This window comes from Solanum stenotomum, chromosome 1 (assembly GCF_019186545.1).
Source record: "Solanum stenotomum isolate F172 chromosome 1, ASM1918654v1, whole genome shotgun sequence".
Taxonomy (NCBI): domain Eukaryota; kingdom Viridiplantae; phylum Streptophyta; class Magnoliopsida; order Solanales; family Solanaceae; genus Solanum; species Solanum stenotomum.
This window is the reverse complement of record NC_064282.1, coordinates 9,882,625-9,897,450: the sequence shown is the minus strand read 5'-3', so window position 1 is coordinate 9,897,450 and position 14,826 is coordinate 9,882,625. Positions and strand designations below refer to the sequence as shown.

At 31.9% G+C, this 14,826-nt stretch overlaps 1 protein-coding gene across 1 annotated transcript; it reads right to left on the bottom strand.

Annotated features, from left to right (window-relative positions):
• Positions 1-7,881: 7,881 nt before the first annotated feature.
• On the bottom strand, positions 7,882-14,355 carry LOC125873127 (solute carrier family 40 member 3, chloroplastic). Its single transcript, XM_049554008.1, has 13 exons — positions 14,068-14,355; positions 12,573-12,780; positions 12,404-12,467; positions 11,277-11,401; positions 10,999-11,088; positions 10,739-10,915; positions 10,571-10,645; positions 10,244-10,345; positions 10,048-10,156; positions 9,823-9,969; positions 8,784-8,890; positions 8,571-8,684; positions 7,882-8,192 (listed from the first exon to the last, which is right to left on the bottom strand). Exons 1-13 carry the CDS (start codon positions 14,208-14,210, stop codon positions 7,899-7,901), a joined length of 1,755 nt encoding a protein of 584 aa, XP_049409965.1. The 5' UTR covers positions 14,211-14,355; the 3' UTR covers positions 7,882-7,898.
• Positions 14,356-14,826: the final 471 nt, after the last annotated feature.

Sequence of the window (14,826 nt, the reverse complement as noted above, 5' to 3'; positions counted from 1 at the left end):
AAAATTGTAACTTCACTGTGCTAATCATTGTTGCCTTAATCTGTGTGCCATTTCTAAAGTGGACAACTAAAAAGGGACGGAGGGAGTATTAATAATCAGTAAAGAAAATTACTCATTTTTTTACTATTTACACCTACTAGCTACCTATATTATTTTTTATTGAGAGGTGAATGAATCTTTCTGTTTGTTGTTTTCCGTCTCTATTGCTTATATTGTTTACTTGTGCTCTCTTTACTTTTTCACTTGTCTAACTCTAAATGATGGAGTTTTTGGGGCCTATATTATACTGAGAGATGAATGAATCATTCTGGCCAAAAAAAGATTTTTCCAATTGGTAATATGATTCCTTATTATGTATGTAATAAAAATAGTTTTAAATTCCTCTGTTTCTAATAACTTGTTTCCTTTTAAATTGACATACCAATTAAAAAAACAATAATTGATATAGTGACTTTACTATTTTATCCCTATTAATTATGAATTTGATGAATTAAAAACTTAAAATTTTCAAGAAGTTTTAATTTTTTCAAAGTAATTAATTGAAGGTATAATAGATAAAAAAAATTTGTCCTTTCTTGATTTATTAAAATGGACAAGTAATTAGAAACAACTAAAAAAGGAAAAATGGACAAGTAATTAGGGACATAGAAAGTATTAGTTAATATCACTATAGAATTCAAGAGTCAAGATATTTACTAAGGATGATAATTATCGGTAAAATTATATATTTAGTGGTGATATAATGAATTAATTGTGGTTAAAGATTATTTTTAATATTGTGAGGATATGTTTCATTTTTGTTTGTTGATGAAGAAGATAATCTTGGGATTGATGGTTGCCGAGTTTTTTATGTAAACTCAATTCTCAAGGTGTTTTGGCAAACTTTGGACTTTGTGCTCTTAATAAGTACACTACTAATTCTTTCTTTTGTTTTGGGAAATGGGAAGGGTGCTCTTCCCCTCCCCCTCTAAAGTTTGCAATTTTTTTCTCTATTTTTACATCTTTTACACTTCTCTTTATTCCAGTACTAACTTTTATAGATTCTTTTTAAAATAAGTAATTTTTTTTAATTAAATATCTTGAAGGAATAAGTGATTTTTAATGATATAAAACTTCATTTATTGCAATAAAAATAACTTTAAAAGAATAAGATTAATTCCTTTTTACTTTATGACAAAGAGATTCTCATTGTGGAATTACTTGAAATAGCCAACCTCAGGCATTTTGTTATTGAATTTGCGCTCTAAATATTTAGTTTTGATCTTACTCAACTGAACTATGTCATTTGGAGATAACACATTAATTATATGGCATTTTATATTAAATTTATCGTGTTAATATATTTATCATCAAGATAAATAAAAGTGAATTGAAAATTAATCCTTGAAATTGAAACCTCGTGACAATTTGAAAAATGCTCCGAGTCTCCACGCATTGTATTTACCCGAGTCTCCATATATATCCTTAACTGCCCTAGTGTATTATTACCTCCGGACATCTTTATAGAACTCACAAAATTTTATCATATGTTTTTTTGGTTGATGAACATCACATGTAAGTCTATTTTCCTTTTCTTATATATAATTTGCTTATAAAATGAATGATTTTCGTAGTTGAACGCCATAACTCCTCATCACCTTCATTTTCATTCTTTCTCGAACTTTTATAGTACGATTTAACAACTTGATAGCCCTTCTAAATAAGTGTGATAAAAAAAATAATTGTCTACATGACGTTGAATATTTAGGTCTATCTAGATGCCTACTACTTCCTTTATCCAAAGTTAAGTGACATCTTTTTCAGTTCAAAATTTTCAAAAAGTTTAATTTGAGAATGAAATTGATCTGCAACCAAACAACCCCTTAAGTGTATAATTAACCATACATTGATTAAGCTGTTTTTTTGTAAAATGCCAAGTGTCTCTGAGATTGTCTTATCAAAAAGTGGGATTTGAAATATAATTGATGATGATTAGGCTATTGTCTTGAGATTGTCTTATCAAGTTGAAATTAGTGAACCATCCTAGTTAAGTGGAGTACTTAATTTGATTTAGACATTAAAATATTAACTAGGACTGTAATTTTATTTGTAAAAGTGAACTTAAAAATAAACTATAAATTCACAACTTTCTGAAGTCTCCAATTTTTAAAAACTCCATGCTTAATTAAACTATACATCTATCACAATAAATTAAAACAAAAGAAGTACTAATATTCATCGTTTGGTGTGTGTAGTAATAACTGGTTTTGTTAGTTTGCATTATAATGAGGAAAACACTTTTACAGAGAAATAAGGTACTTTCTTGAGTTTCTTCGTTCTATATTAATTATCATATTTTATTTTTTGCAAGTTAAATTGTATGAAATTTGAATAATATTCTTTTATAGAGAATTAAAATAACATGAAAAGTCACAACTTAAAATACTGTAAAACTTTCGAATCAATTTAACTTTTTTTCCTTAAAAAAGGCATGACATTTAATTTGGGACGGAGGGAGTATACAATCGTAAGTACAAATATAAGATGTGTTTATTCTATTTTAAGAGGTGTTTTAAACTTTAGCTAATTATAAATACCAATCCTTCATTTTGAAAAGATGCTGAATGGCTATATATATATATATATATATAGCTGCACTGTAGGACTGGAATACTCCTTTTAATTAATGGATGGAAACTAAAAAGAATTAAATTAAAACAATATATACAAACTTTTTGGGGTCTTGAAGATAGAGCAATTACTTTCGCCGTTTAACAATAGTGTTGTACGCTATATTATTTTGGACGTCTGATAATACTTGTCTACTTTATAAAATTAATGGATAATTTTACACTTAGTTCCTAATATACCCTTATTATTTATTATAGTAATTTCTCTATTGCATTTTTCAAAACATTGAATTTAATGATTTCAAGAATCAAATTCTAATCACTAAACCCATCACCTTTCTTTGAGTTTTGGGCTCATAGTGCTATATTCTTAGACATCTCCAACCCTACTTTATTTTACTCTTTATTCTTTATATTTGGAGAGTAAAATAGAGAATGTCATCTCCAGTCACTTTCTATTTTACCCTCTACTCTCCAATTATAGAGAGTTGAATACTAGTTCTCCAAATTCATACTCTCTATTTCACTTTTTGAATATTATATTATTATTTCTACTATTTTCTAATTAACATATTATTTTTCATATAAGGCTATTAATTAAATCTCTAATATTTGCAGTTCTTTTTAAATGTAATATAACTTTTTAAAAATATTTTATTTTATATATACTACTTTCATCTCGAATTAATAATATTTTAAATATTTTTTTAAATTTTTCGTCACTTTGTGATACAATTTGATGTTATTATTAAATTTCACTATGAAGAATGCACAAAATTTAAATGATAAGATAAAAATTTTAATTTAAAAATGTAATACATAACATAATAATTTAAATACAAGATAACAATACAATACAATGCATAACATAATAATTTTAAAATTCACAACAATAATTTAGTAATTCGGTAGGTCGTTTCTAGATTTAACGATATTCGAAAAAGGAATTAGTGTATAATTTAGAGAAGTTGTGGTTGTGCTAGTTGATTTCTTTTTTCAATTATTCGTAGATGTTCTTTAGAAATTTAGAATAAAATATAATTTAATATTAAATAAAAAATTTCAAAAAGTTAAATTTTTATATTACCTGAAATTATATAGGATGATTATTCGGGAAAAAAATAAATTTAGATTATGAAATAAGAAAACAAAAATGAAATAGAAATAATAATATAATATTAAGAAGGAGAAGAAGATTGTATTTTAGAGAGTAAAATAGAAAATTGAGTTGGAGTTGATTGTCGAAAAAATAAAAAAAATTATATTTTGAGAGTAATAGAGTGTAGGGTTGAAGCTCCCCTTAGCAATTTCAGTGGGTTTAGGTTTATAATTTTGGGTTCAAATAAACCTACTACACTATTAGAAATTTTAGATTCACTTCTGAATATTGTACTCACTTATTTCATTTACTTTTATTTCAAATTCATATTAATTGAGGTATAAGTTTAGATCTTAAAAAATAATTCAGGAAATAATCAAATAAGTAATTATTGTTGAAAATAAAATTTAATTTTTTTGATATATTATTAAAAACAATAAAGTAATGAACTCAAGTTTGTTGACTACTGACAAGAAAACCCTAAACTCTGCACTATATTAGTAGTAGTGCATTGTTTTATGGTCAGACACACACACCAAAAGATGTTTCTGCAGTGCACGCGACAAACACGGGCGATTATATATATATAACTTTACATACAAGTGTAAGTATATCTATGAGTTGATTTATGTATATCTCAATTAATTTTATTTGATATATTTATTAGGCGTACCGTCTATTTGCCCATCCTTTTCGAAATTTTACTTATGAAATAAACTGAATTTATTTGTTAATGTTATCAACACGATACTGCTGGATAATGTTGTGCCCGGAATTTTTATTTTTTATTATTTTACCTCGATGGATTTTGAAGCTGAGAATTCATGGTACTCTATTTTTTTTTCTCGCTAATTAGTGTTAGTCCATATTTGTATTAAAATCTTATAGAATTTAGATTTGCGTAAGGTAGGGTTCATTTTTGGGGTTAGTATTTTTAATTAATAAAAAAAAATCATTTTCACAAATTCAAATTAGAAATTTCTTATTAAGGTTAGAGTACTAACTTAATAATTTTGTTGATTACTAAGATACTCGAATGTGCATAGGGTTCAACTTTTATTCATATACCAAAAAAAGAGTTGTTCAATCTATAAAGGATCGCACCCAAAAGATGTAATATTGACCATACATTTATAACCATCTAAAAAACAGAAAATATTACTCCATTTGTTCATTAAAGATGGAATAAATAAGATAGGTAACCTAGCTACTATTACAACATAACAGATTAAATATACGATAGTATCAATTAAAGAAACTACTGTTTAAGTTTGATTCATATAGATATTAAATTCATATTTGGTATATAAATGGATGATGATAGTGCATTGATTCACGTGACTCACTGACTTTTCCTTTCTTTTTTTTATTCGATCTTCAGAGTCCACATTAGAGTCTCGATTAAATTCAAATCATGCACGACATGACTTATTTTGGGGTGGCGTTTCTAATTGAATTTTTTTCGCATATCCATGATTCAAACTCGAAACCTTAAATTAATAATAAAACAATTCTACCACTGTCCAACAACTAATTTCTTTTCCATTCTTTTTCTTTTGTGAATGTGAATTGGAATATATATTATTTTTAAAATAAAAATATTTAATAAGTTGACAGATAGATAGATAGATAGAAAAGGAAAAGAAAAGTGAAAGACATCAATCGTATCAAGGGAAACCATTTATGATAGATTGGATGTGTGCTATAGTATTTATGCATCGCTTTACACTTACATTACACATCTTATTTTCCTTTTTATCTTCATTAATCTTCCATCTTTTCTTTGACTATATACTATATTACTAAATTTTTTTCTTGTTGGTCCATAAAAGTTTCTCTACTGTATTTGTTTGACAATTTTGTTTTCTTTATTAGTAAGAACTAACAAAGATAATCAACTTTTAAAATATTAAAGAAGGAAAAAAATCAATACAGAAACTTCTATTTCCAGCAAATTTTCATTTAAAAGGAAAGAATTATTAAAAATTTGTCGAATTTAAAATATTGTGTCTCAAGCCTTGAGCCACCCTATTGTGAATGCTTCAAATATATAATTATACTGCACAAGTAGAGATAGTTAATGGACTTGAAATAACTATTCAATGAAAAATGTTTAGTTACTTTCTCCGTTAACATTTTTTCAAGAAAAAAAAAATCTCTTCTTTTTTGACAACCTTTTTACTTATAAATTTTCCATATAACATCTATAAGATTAAAGAATACTTCGATATATAAGAAACAAAACTCATACTTTGAATTATTGGATATATAAAATAAATGATCATGAATTTGAAATTAAAAAAAAAAGAAATATGTTAATTAATCGTTATGATTTACAGTTCACTAATATCGACTAGTCTTTGATTCTCACTATACTTTGAAGCGATAAATTTGGAATATAATGCAACTCCTCGACATGAAGATACCAAAACATTGTCCGATATATTAACAGAATATAATATATATGTACTTTTGTGTTAATTGTTATTGGGGTTTGTGGAAATGTAGTACTCATATGTAGTAGTAAAAGACCACAGTTCAATATTTCAAAAAATAGTTTTTTTTTTCTTTACTCTCAATATTAATCACGTATACTCCAAAGCATTTCTAAGATTTAACGCTACACATCAACTAATATGAATAGTATGATAAAATACTCATATTAATTATTCTTCGTTGTGAGGTGTGTACAAAGTCTAAAGTAGACAACGAGAGAGAGAATTTTTTAGTAATTGGAATCTTTGTGCAGAAACAGCGTAACGGGTACGTGCAGTTGACCCTTTACCCTAAACTCACTCGTGACCCAACAACCAAAGCTCCTCTTCTTCTTTCTTATTTGCTACTATCAATGTATAATTTAGGCACACATTGTTTTGTGCACTTTTTGCAACATTCGAAGTAGCCTCGTTTTCAATATGAAACCCAAACAAAGTACTACTAGCATTTTTTTTAAAAAAAAAAAAAATAAGTTCAACTAGTTTTAAACAACTTTATATATATGTTAAGATTAATGTCGAGAAGTTTCTATCCCATTATTTGATTACTACAACAATGGTCCACCATAGCCATAGTACCTCAGTGCCAGCTTAATTTTTTTGAATTGAATTATGATAGAAGTTTAAATTAATTTTTTTCATTTTACTAGCTGTCATGTACTAGACTTTGCCAGACAACAATTAAAGACCCTGGTCTGATCTAAATGTCACACTATTCAACAGACAGATTTGAGTTGATGGTTTAGCTAATATAGATGGCTCAAAAACGTTTTTGTGAGATTAGATTTAAAGCGCCAATCAAATACAACTACAAACATTTACTTGTAACAATTTGAAAACCAATTCAAAATTCTGTTTAGTATGTCCTTACTGGACCATTGATACCGACTAGCGTGGGTACAAAAGAACAATAAAATCATCTAGTTAAATTGCAAATATGGTATAATGCACATGAAGAGGACAGAAAAAGAAGTGCTTCTACATGTTCATCTTTATGCTGTCCATACTTCATAAATGACATAGAGCAGATGTACTAGTTATGCTTTAGATAAATGACTATTTCACATATGACCTGAATATATGTACAGCTCTTTTGATATCTTGGGCATAATTAGTTTTACAATTCTCACCTAAATGGCAGATCATGACATGCTATTCAGTATTCACTATACAATAGCACGGAATCACACACAACTGGGTAAATCAGGCAGAGAAATATATATTTTTTGGCATCAGTGAACATGCACATGAGAAAATTGAGAGGTATACAAGGATGTCACATCCACAACAGAAATAACTGGCCTTACGGATGGCGAGACAAGGTAAGAAAAAATTCTGCAGCATAAAATAGTCCCATTATAGAGATTAAAGCTTCTATCTCACAGATGCCCAAACACTTGACAAATCCATACAGAAACTTGATGGATCCTACTTCACTTAAAATGAGTACTCAACTTTTATATAAAATTCCGCATTGATGTTAGTTGATATAATAACTAATTTACACAAGGCCTGGATGCATTTCTATTGTAATGTACAACTTTCAATGTGCTACCTCACAAAGATAATAAGGGTAAGGTCTGTGTACACCCCCCACCCTCCTACGACTTCATTGGGGGACTGTAATGGGGTATGTTGTTGATGTAACTTTCAATGTGATGACTAACACCATGCTACATATGTACTTTTGGCATTTCATAAATGAGGGCTAAAAGAGAAAAGAGTTCTTTGTGTATCTGTCGGATTTTCCAACCATCTACAGTATAGACATGCTGCCCCAACTACGGATACAAGGGAAAGCGTCGCTAGAAATCCAAAATGTGAGACATCATTTACAACTATTGCAACTCCTAACATTATTGATTCTGCTAAACTCGCAACAGAAACCTCGGTTGTTCCGATAAGATTGGCTTTAGATGCAGGAATTCCAGTTTGTAGAATCTGTTGCCCGATGACATCATAGGACATGTGTCCCAGTCTTGACAACACCTGTGGAAAGGGTCAATATGAGCCTTCATGAAAATTGACCATTTTCATAACATTTTTACTGTTATTAAATGATAAAAGTAGCAGAACATGCCAATGAAACTATCACGAAGCAATCTGTTGAAAGCCAAACAAACCTCACACCATATAGATACCCCCCCACCCCCCCCTAAATAGTATGTATAATCTCTGTTTATTTTTGTTAGGCTAACAATAGAAGTGTCAACTCAATGATCAAGTACAAAGATTGGTATGCCAAACTCAAATTGTAACTTTGTGCACATCAATGATCAATGGAGACAAGTTTTAAATAAATAAAAAAGACATGGTTCGCCACAAAATTCTCATTGAAAGCAATAAAGGTAAGAGCAGTGAACTTACAACTAAAGCCAAGAAAAAGAAAATGGGAGTCTGCTGAGAAAGACATCCACTCCAATAAACAGCAACAGCCGTGGTCAGAAGCGAAGCATGGAATACTAGGCCAGCAGCTCCAGCCTGATATTGAAAATTCATGAGAGTTAGGCCCAGACTGTGAATGATAAGAGGATATTATTTCTGACAAGAACAAGATAAAATATACAAAGTAGAGCCAACCTTTAAGATGCCAAGGTGCTTGACCATCTTTGCAGACACAAATGTGGCTGCAACGCCTACAAAAGCACATAATCCGCTGAAGCCCCCAATAATAGATGGATTTAAACCTGAAATTGTTAGAGTGGTGAAACATTTGAGATAAACTGGTGACTACTTTCAATTTCAGGCTCTTTTAAGCATTGATGAGCTCCTGATTCTACATTTGAAAGCTTTTGCAGGAAGTGTAGTTCTCCTCCGAGCTATTAACTACAGAACTACAGAGAGCATATAGGTTCAATTTCAGGCTCTTTTAAGCATTGATAAGCTCCTGATTCTACATTTGAAAGCTTTTGCAGGAAGTGTAGTTCTCCTCCGAGCTATTAACTACAGAACTACAGAGAGCATATAGGTCATACAGGAGTTATGCAGTATAAACCCTTGCAAGTTACAAAGAATGGTCAATTAGTTGCAAACATTTTAAGATGGAGTGGATTGTTTACAGGTTATGTGCCTGTCAGAGTTACAAACTGTTTGAATTTAAAAGCTGTTAGCACATAATTTACACCTAAAAGACCACCACATTCTTTGACGCACTCATAATTTCACAAGAAAAATATCCAGAAAGAAACAACCAAATAGGTGGTATGTGTAAGTAAACCAAGTGAAAACACCAGTCCACTGCGTGAAACTGCACAAGGCACCATACACAGAGAAACAGTCTCCTACACTTGCAAAATCAGGCCAATATAGAAGTATTCCGGTGCATTATGAGGGTAAGAGAAACCGCTTATGAATTTATGATACTAGTTTATTGCTAAGTGATAAGATGTGTTAAGAGTCCGCACAACTGTGTGGATGGAATTCTTTGTCTCCTTATATGAGCTTGGACAATCCTTACCTCATCATAGCCAATGCAATTGTGATTTAGAGACATCAAGAAAGCTATCATTATAGCCATTGGTAGGTTTATTAAGTGTAGCTACCTTATCAACATCCAGTATGTCACAGCAGCCAGAAATCTGAAGGTGAAAATATCACGAGACTAGAATCTGGAAATTACCTTGCTGTGTTAAAAATGCTGTCATTAAACCACCAGGTGCAAGAACGACATTGAAATATAATAGCACATAAGCTATGCTTGCTGGAAGAACGGGTTGTCTAATATATTCAAACCATCCATGCTTTATAGCTTCCAGACCCACTCCCACTGAAAACAAACAACGGGCTTAGTATAAAAGTAAAATCTATTTCCACCGTCAACAAAACTGAACACAAGAGAAGATACCTATATTTTCTGATTTTAGTGAAGACGGGAAGGAACAACTTAAACAAGTTTCCACAGCACGGTCAAGAACACCAGAGGAAAGCTTGTTGGTTAGCCATGTCAGAGATACCTAGTAAACATGTGATCAGATCTGAGTGCTATGCAGTGCTTTAAACTTCAAATCACAGAATGAAATAGAACCAGAAGTAAGATTTACCACAATAGGAAGTGCCCCCATCATCAAACCAGCAGCAATTTTTAAGCATACCACCAGTTCATATTTAGAGAGAAGAATGCCAAATAATGCTGCTCCAACAATCTACAGTATTCCACAAAAAGGAGAATTATACGGTAAATGATATAAGACTTAACTTTGTTAACTTAAATGATTATCACTACAAAATCCAAGTAAAGTATATTTGATAAACTGAAATATACAGAAACAAAATATTGATATTTTTTTAATATACTAGTTCTGATCACTAATATCCGTCATGCTACAAAAGAAGGCAGAAGAAAAGCCTCCAATTGACGTGGCTATTACCTCGCATAAAAGGTTAATACGGCTTAGAACAGCATTTGCTTGAGCAAGTGCAACTGGGCGATTGGTTCCAGCTAACTGTATAAACAAGACTAAATTAGAAAATTGTTCAACAGATAAGGAGTCAAAAAGTGAAACATAGAGGACAAAACAAAGTTCAATCAGCAATACCAAAACAACCCAATCACGCTCCACTGCAACCCCCAATGCCAACCCAGATAGCCTCTCAACGGCTCCCACTAGAACAAGCACAATAAACCAAGGACGGAAAAGTAAAGATGATGCAGACGTTGGATGAAGAGTATGACCATGTATAATCATTCCAACAGACATCAACTGGGCAGCTGTCTGACAGAATAGGAGTATTAGAGAACTTCAAGGAATTTTTGTTGCCTACACCTCTCCTTAGTAACACATACAGAAAAGAATACCTGGACTATATTTAGACAATTATATGCAGGAACCCGAGGAAAGTGATCCATAAGTTTGCCAACCAGAGGACCTCCACCAATTACAGCGAGCTGTACAAGTAAAGCGGGATGTAAGGAGAAAATAATTGAACTGGAAAATCAGTATTTTATTGGTATAAGCAGCTCAGCACTACGATGGTGCTTGCAGGTACATAATCTGGGAACCTCCTGTACAAAAACAGTAAGGCAGATAATTATCTTCTAGCCTTTATTCTTTTGTATCACTTACTAATGAATACCTTAGCAAGGAAACCCATTAGTGCTACAGGAAGAAGACTAGGATGAATCAACGCAATGGCAGCAGGCGAGGCAAAATTCCAAAGTTGTTCCACCATATACCCAACCAGGCAACTAGCATATAAAGCTGTTTGAATGCACTTGACATCAGAAATCTATAAAATGATGAATTACAGACATAATGCAATAAATGATTAACTGGTCATGTTTTCAAAGTCAAACTACTCATCAAACAAACTTCCCTGACCTGCCAGGGGAAAGGAGTGGGGGTCTTCACCCTAACAGAAAGAATTCAGTGAACAATCCAAATCAAGTATGGTGGCCTGAAGCCTAGTTAATTTTTTAAGTACGTTTTTCATAGTCTACATTAGATATTCTGTTTTTTTGATAAAGTAAAACGATATCATTAAAAGCATCAAGAAGATGCAGAAAACAGAGCTGAGTACAATGACTCAGAAGCAAAAGTATAGCACAGTCAGCTCTATCATCTATAGAAAAAATGACAAGGAAAATAGTCCAGTGATATTCTGTTACTGAAGATAAAAGATTTAAGTTGGAGTTCTCAAATCTTCAGCTTGTACAATGACATTGCTTTGTTTCTCCAAATAGTCCATTTAAAGTATCAATTCTGAAAAAAAAATATAATACAACTCCGTCCCAATTTATATGACACTTTTCGGATTACGAGATTAAACAAGTCTATCTTTGACCGTAAATTTTCATACATCTTTTAAATATTTTGAATGTTAATTATTGTGACTTATATAGTACTTTTTACGTAGTTTATAAATATATAAATTTCATTTCTAAAAAATTGAAGATTCCATGCGTAAATTGCCAGTCAAACATAAACTGTTTGACTCTCGAAAAACGAAAAGTGCAAATAAATTGGGACAGAGGGAGTATATATTTATGTCCAAACCTCATATTGTCCAAATTTTCAAAGGACCTCTATAGATACTCAAGGTATTGGCATTTCACAGAAGTATCCTTTTGTAAATTCCAAACTAGGTTGAGGTTCAGTATATATCATCATTTTAGAATATAGCAGACAGCAACTCAAGCACTTTCAGACATGAGTTAAGCTTCTGCCACTACACTACCACTCAACTTAAGGGGAAAGACTAACCGTATAACCCTGCTGGATGAGCAGGAGTTGCAGCAATAATATTCTGCTCCTCCTCTGATAAGACCTGTTCAACATCAACAATAGAAAAATCAAAAGTGCAGTAGCGATAGTTAGACAGGAGCAGGGGCAATAGAAATGATTGAGCAGAATTATTCATAAAAAATCCTACTGGCAATGTTGTCAAGAGAGTATCCACAAATGTGCCCTTGGCTAGCAGATTTAGTGCTTCAGTTTCCAGAATATCAGATTTGAGATGAAGAACAGGTATTGTACAGCCACAATCATCAGTTGCAACATCATCCCGAACCTCTTGATCAGTTACAATGTCAGTTAAGACGTCGGTATTTATGGAGCATCTAGTGTTAAGACTTCCAAGCCTGCATTGAAAGGAACACGGTTAAATTGCAATGACAATCTATGATTCTTTTGGATAAAGATTACAATCAACTACTCTCACATCACATTGCTATTTTCTGCAGACTGCAGCACTACATATGCAGATTCGGAGTTAGTAAAACCAACTGAACATCATTATTGCCAACTACAGGCTACCTGCCAGAAAACATGCAATATTTATTCTAGTGATAATACTTCATCACTTGCTGAATAACACCAAGAGTTGAGACCACTGCTTGCTTCACTTCTGTAACATATGAGTGTGTGCAACAACAGTAACTATGCTTCAACTGCAAGATAGTTGGGGAACACATGCACCCACATGTGTAAGTGTACATGTATGTATTGTATGCATGCATGTGACATACAACAAAAATTATTACACACGAGTTAAGCCTCTTCCTTTGGACCATACAAATTGCAAACAAGTAGGATCGGAAAGCAAGATATGTTTTCCGATTAGAAACAAGAGACCAACTTATGAAAATCATATGATATGAAGATATTCTGCTCAATCCTGTAAGGCTGTAACTATATATAGTAGAGAAGCCAGTCACTAGTTCATCCAGCAATAATGTCGAAAGCTTACTCCTCTCGAGAGAGATACAATTCAACTGCACTGAAGCCAAAATGCACCAAACAGTTTTAAAAGCTTTAACTTCATCTGTAATCCGATGATAAAGAAGTCACTCAAACTGCATTAAACAACTCACCCTTAGCACCAATTGAACCATCCCGACACCCTCACAAATGATAATAAGACTGAATGTCAATGAGACTTACATTCATCCTATAATATGGGATACCAAGTTTGAACTGCTCCTACAGCTCTAGACGTGACAACTTCGCTATATACCTCAGCCTTACTCGATAGGTACTGACAAAGTCCAATTTTGCTCATTCTTTTTGGACGCGATTCATATAAATATAGTAATGAATATTTTAATATTGTTATAAACAGGGTAGTGTAGTATCTTAGTGTTCTTTATCATGACATATTATATTTGTTGCATGATGATAGCAAAATATGTAATTGTAAGTTGTTATAGGTGATCTTGCTTCCTTTACTGGTAAAATTACCTGACCACACAATAGAAGAACCAACATCACTACTCACAATTCACAGGAAATTAGATCATAATGACACTAATGTATGCATAAATCCACTTAATCAGGATCTCATCTAATGCATTGAACCAGTCAGATCATCATAACACAGTACCAAATCATTCATTCACAATGTCAGTTTACAAGGAAAAGCATAGCACCTTTGAGTGGTAAAGCGAGGAGTTAACGGTCGAAAGCGAGGAGTTAACGGTCGTATTCTAAAAGAAGACGAGGAGGTAAGAGGAGCTTGACGGAGAGTAAGGAAGGCGGACCAAGGCTGAGCGTGAGAAACAACAACCACCATTGTTTATTGAACTGCTTCACTGCTTTGAAGCACTCTATTTCTTCTCGGTGACTACTCATGCAGTCTTCAGCTCCGGCGAGATCCTAGGGTTTGGATTTGGGTCATTCGATTGGAGAGATGTGCGGTCAGTGAATTTGTGGAAATTGGACGGCTGATTAATCACAAATGGATTGCCTTTTGTTCGACACAAATGGATTGCCTTGAGGCCAGAAAATATGCTGCTGACGTGTTTATCTTTTTCTCCAATGCTGTGTGCCACTCGATGAAAACTTTTGGAAACTGCTGGCTAGTACATTGTCCAACCATACTTATCTTTCTTAATAAATTATATATACTTATGTATATAATTATAAATAGAAGGTAATCCTTCCTCGAATATAATAAATATGTTTTGAAAAATATAATAAAAAATAACTATAATTAATGATAAAGGTAAATTATAAATTAAATATAAAATTGTTTATTAATTTTATAAAGTGAACAAGTATAGTTAAATATTTCAAAGTAAGGAGTGAATAACTATTATTGGACGATGGCGCTAGTATTTGTTTCTTACAGAAATTGTTCAATTGGTCCCTAAACTGTGGATGAATGTGTGAATTTCCCCTACTATTCT

Coding starts and splice junctions, on each gene's coding strand:
- LOC125873127 (XM_049554008.1), bottom strand. CDS start 14,210: ATGGTGGTTGTTGTTTCTCACGCTCAGCCTTGGTCCGCCTTCCTTACT. Junction 8,685..8,783: donor AGCACCTTGGCATCTTAAAG/GTTGGCTCTACT, acceptor TTTCAATATCAG/GCTGGAGCTGCTGGCCTAGT. Junction 8,193..8,570: donor TCTTTTTCTTGGCTTTAGTT/GTAAGTTCACTG, acceptor CCCTTTCCACAG/GTGTTGTCAAGACTGGGACA.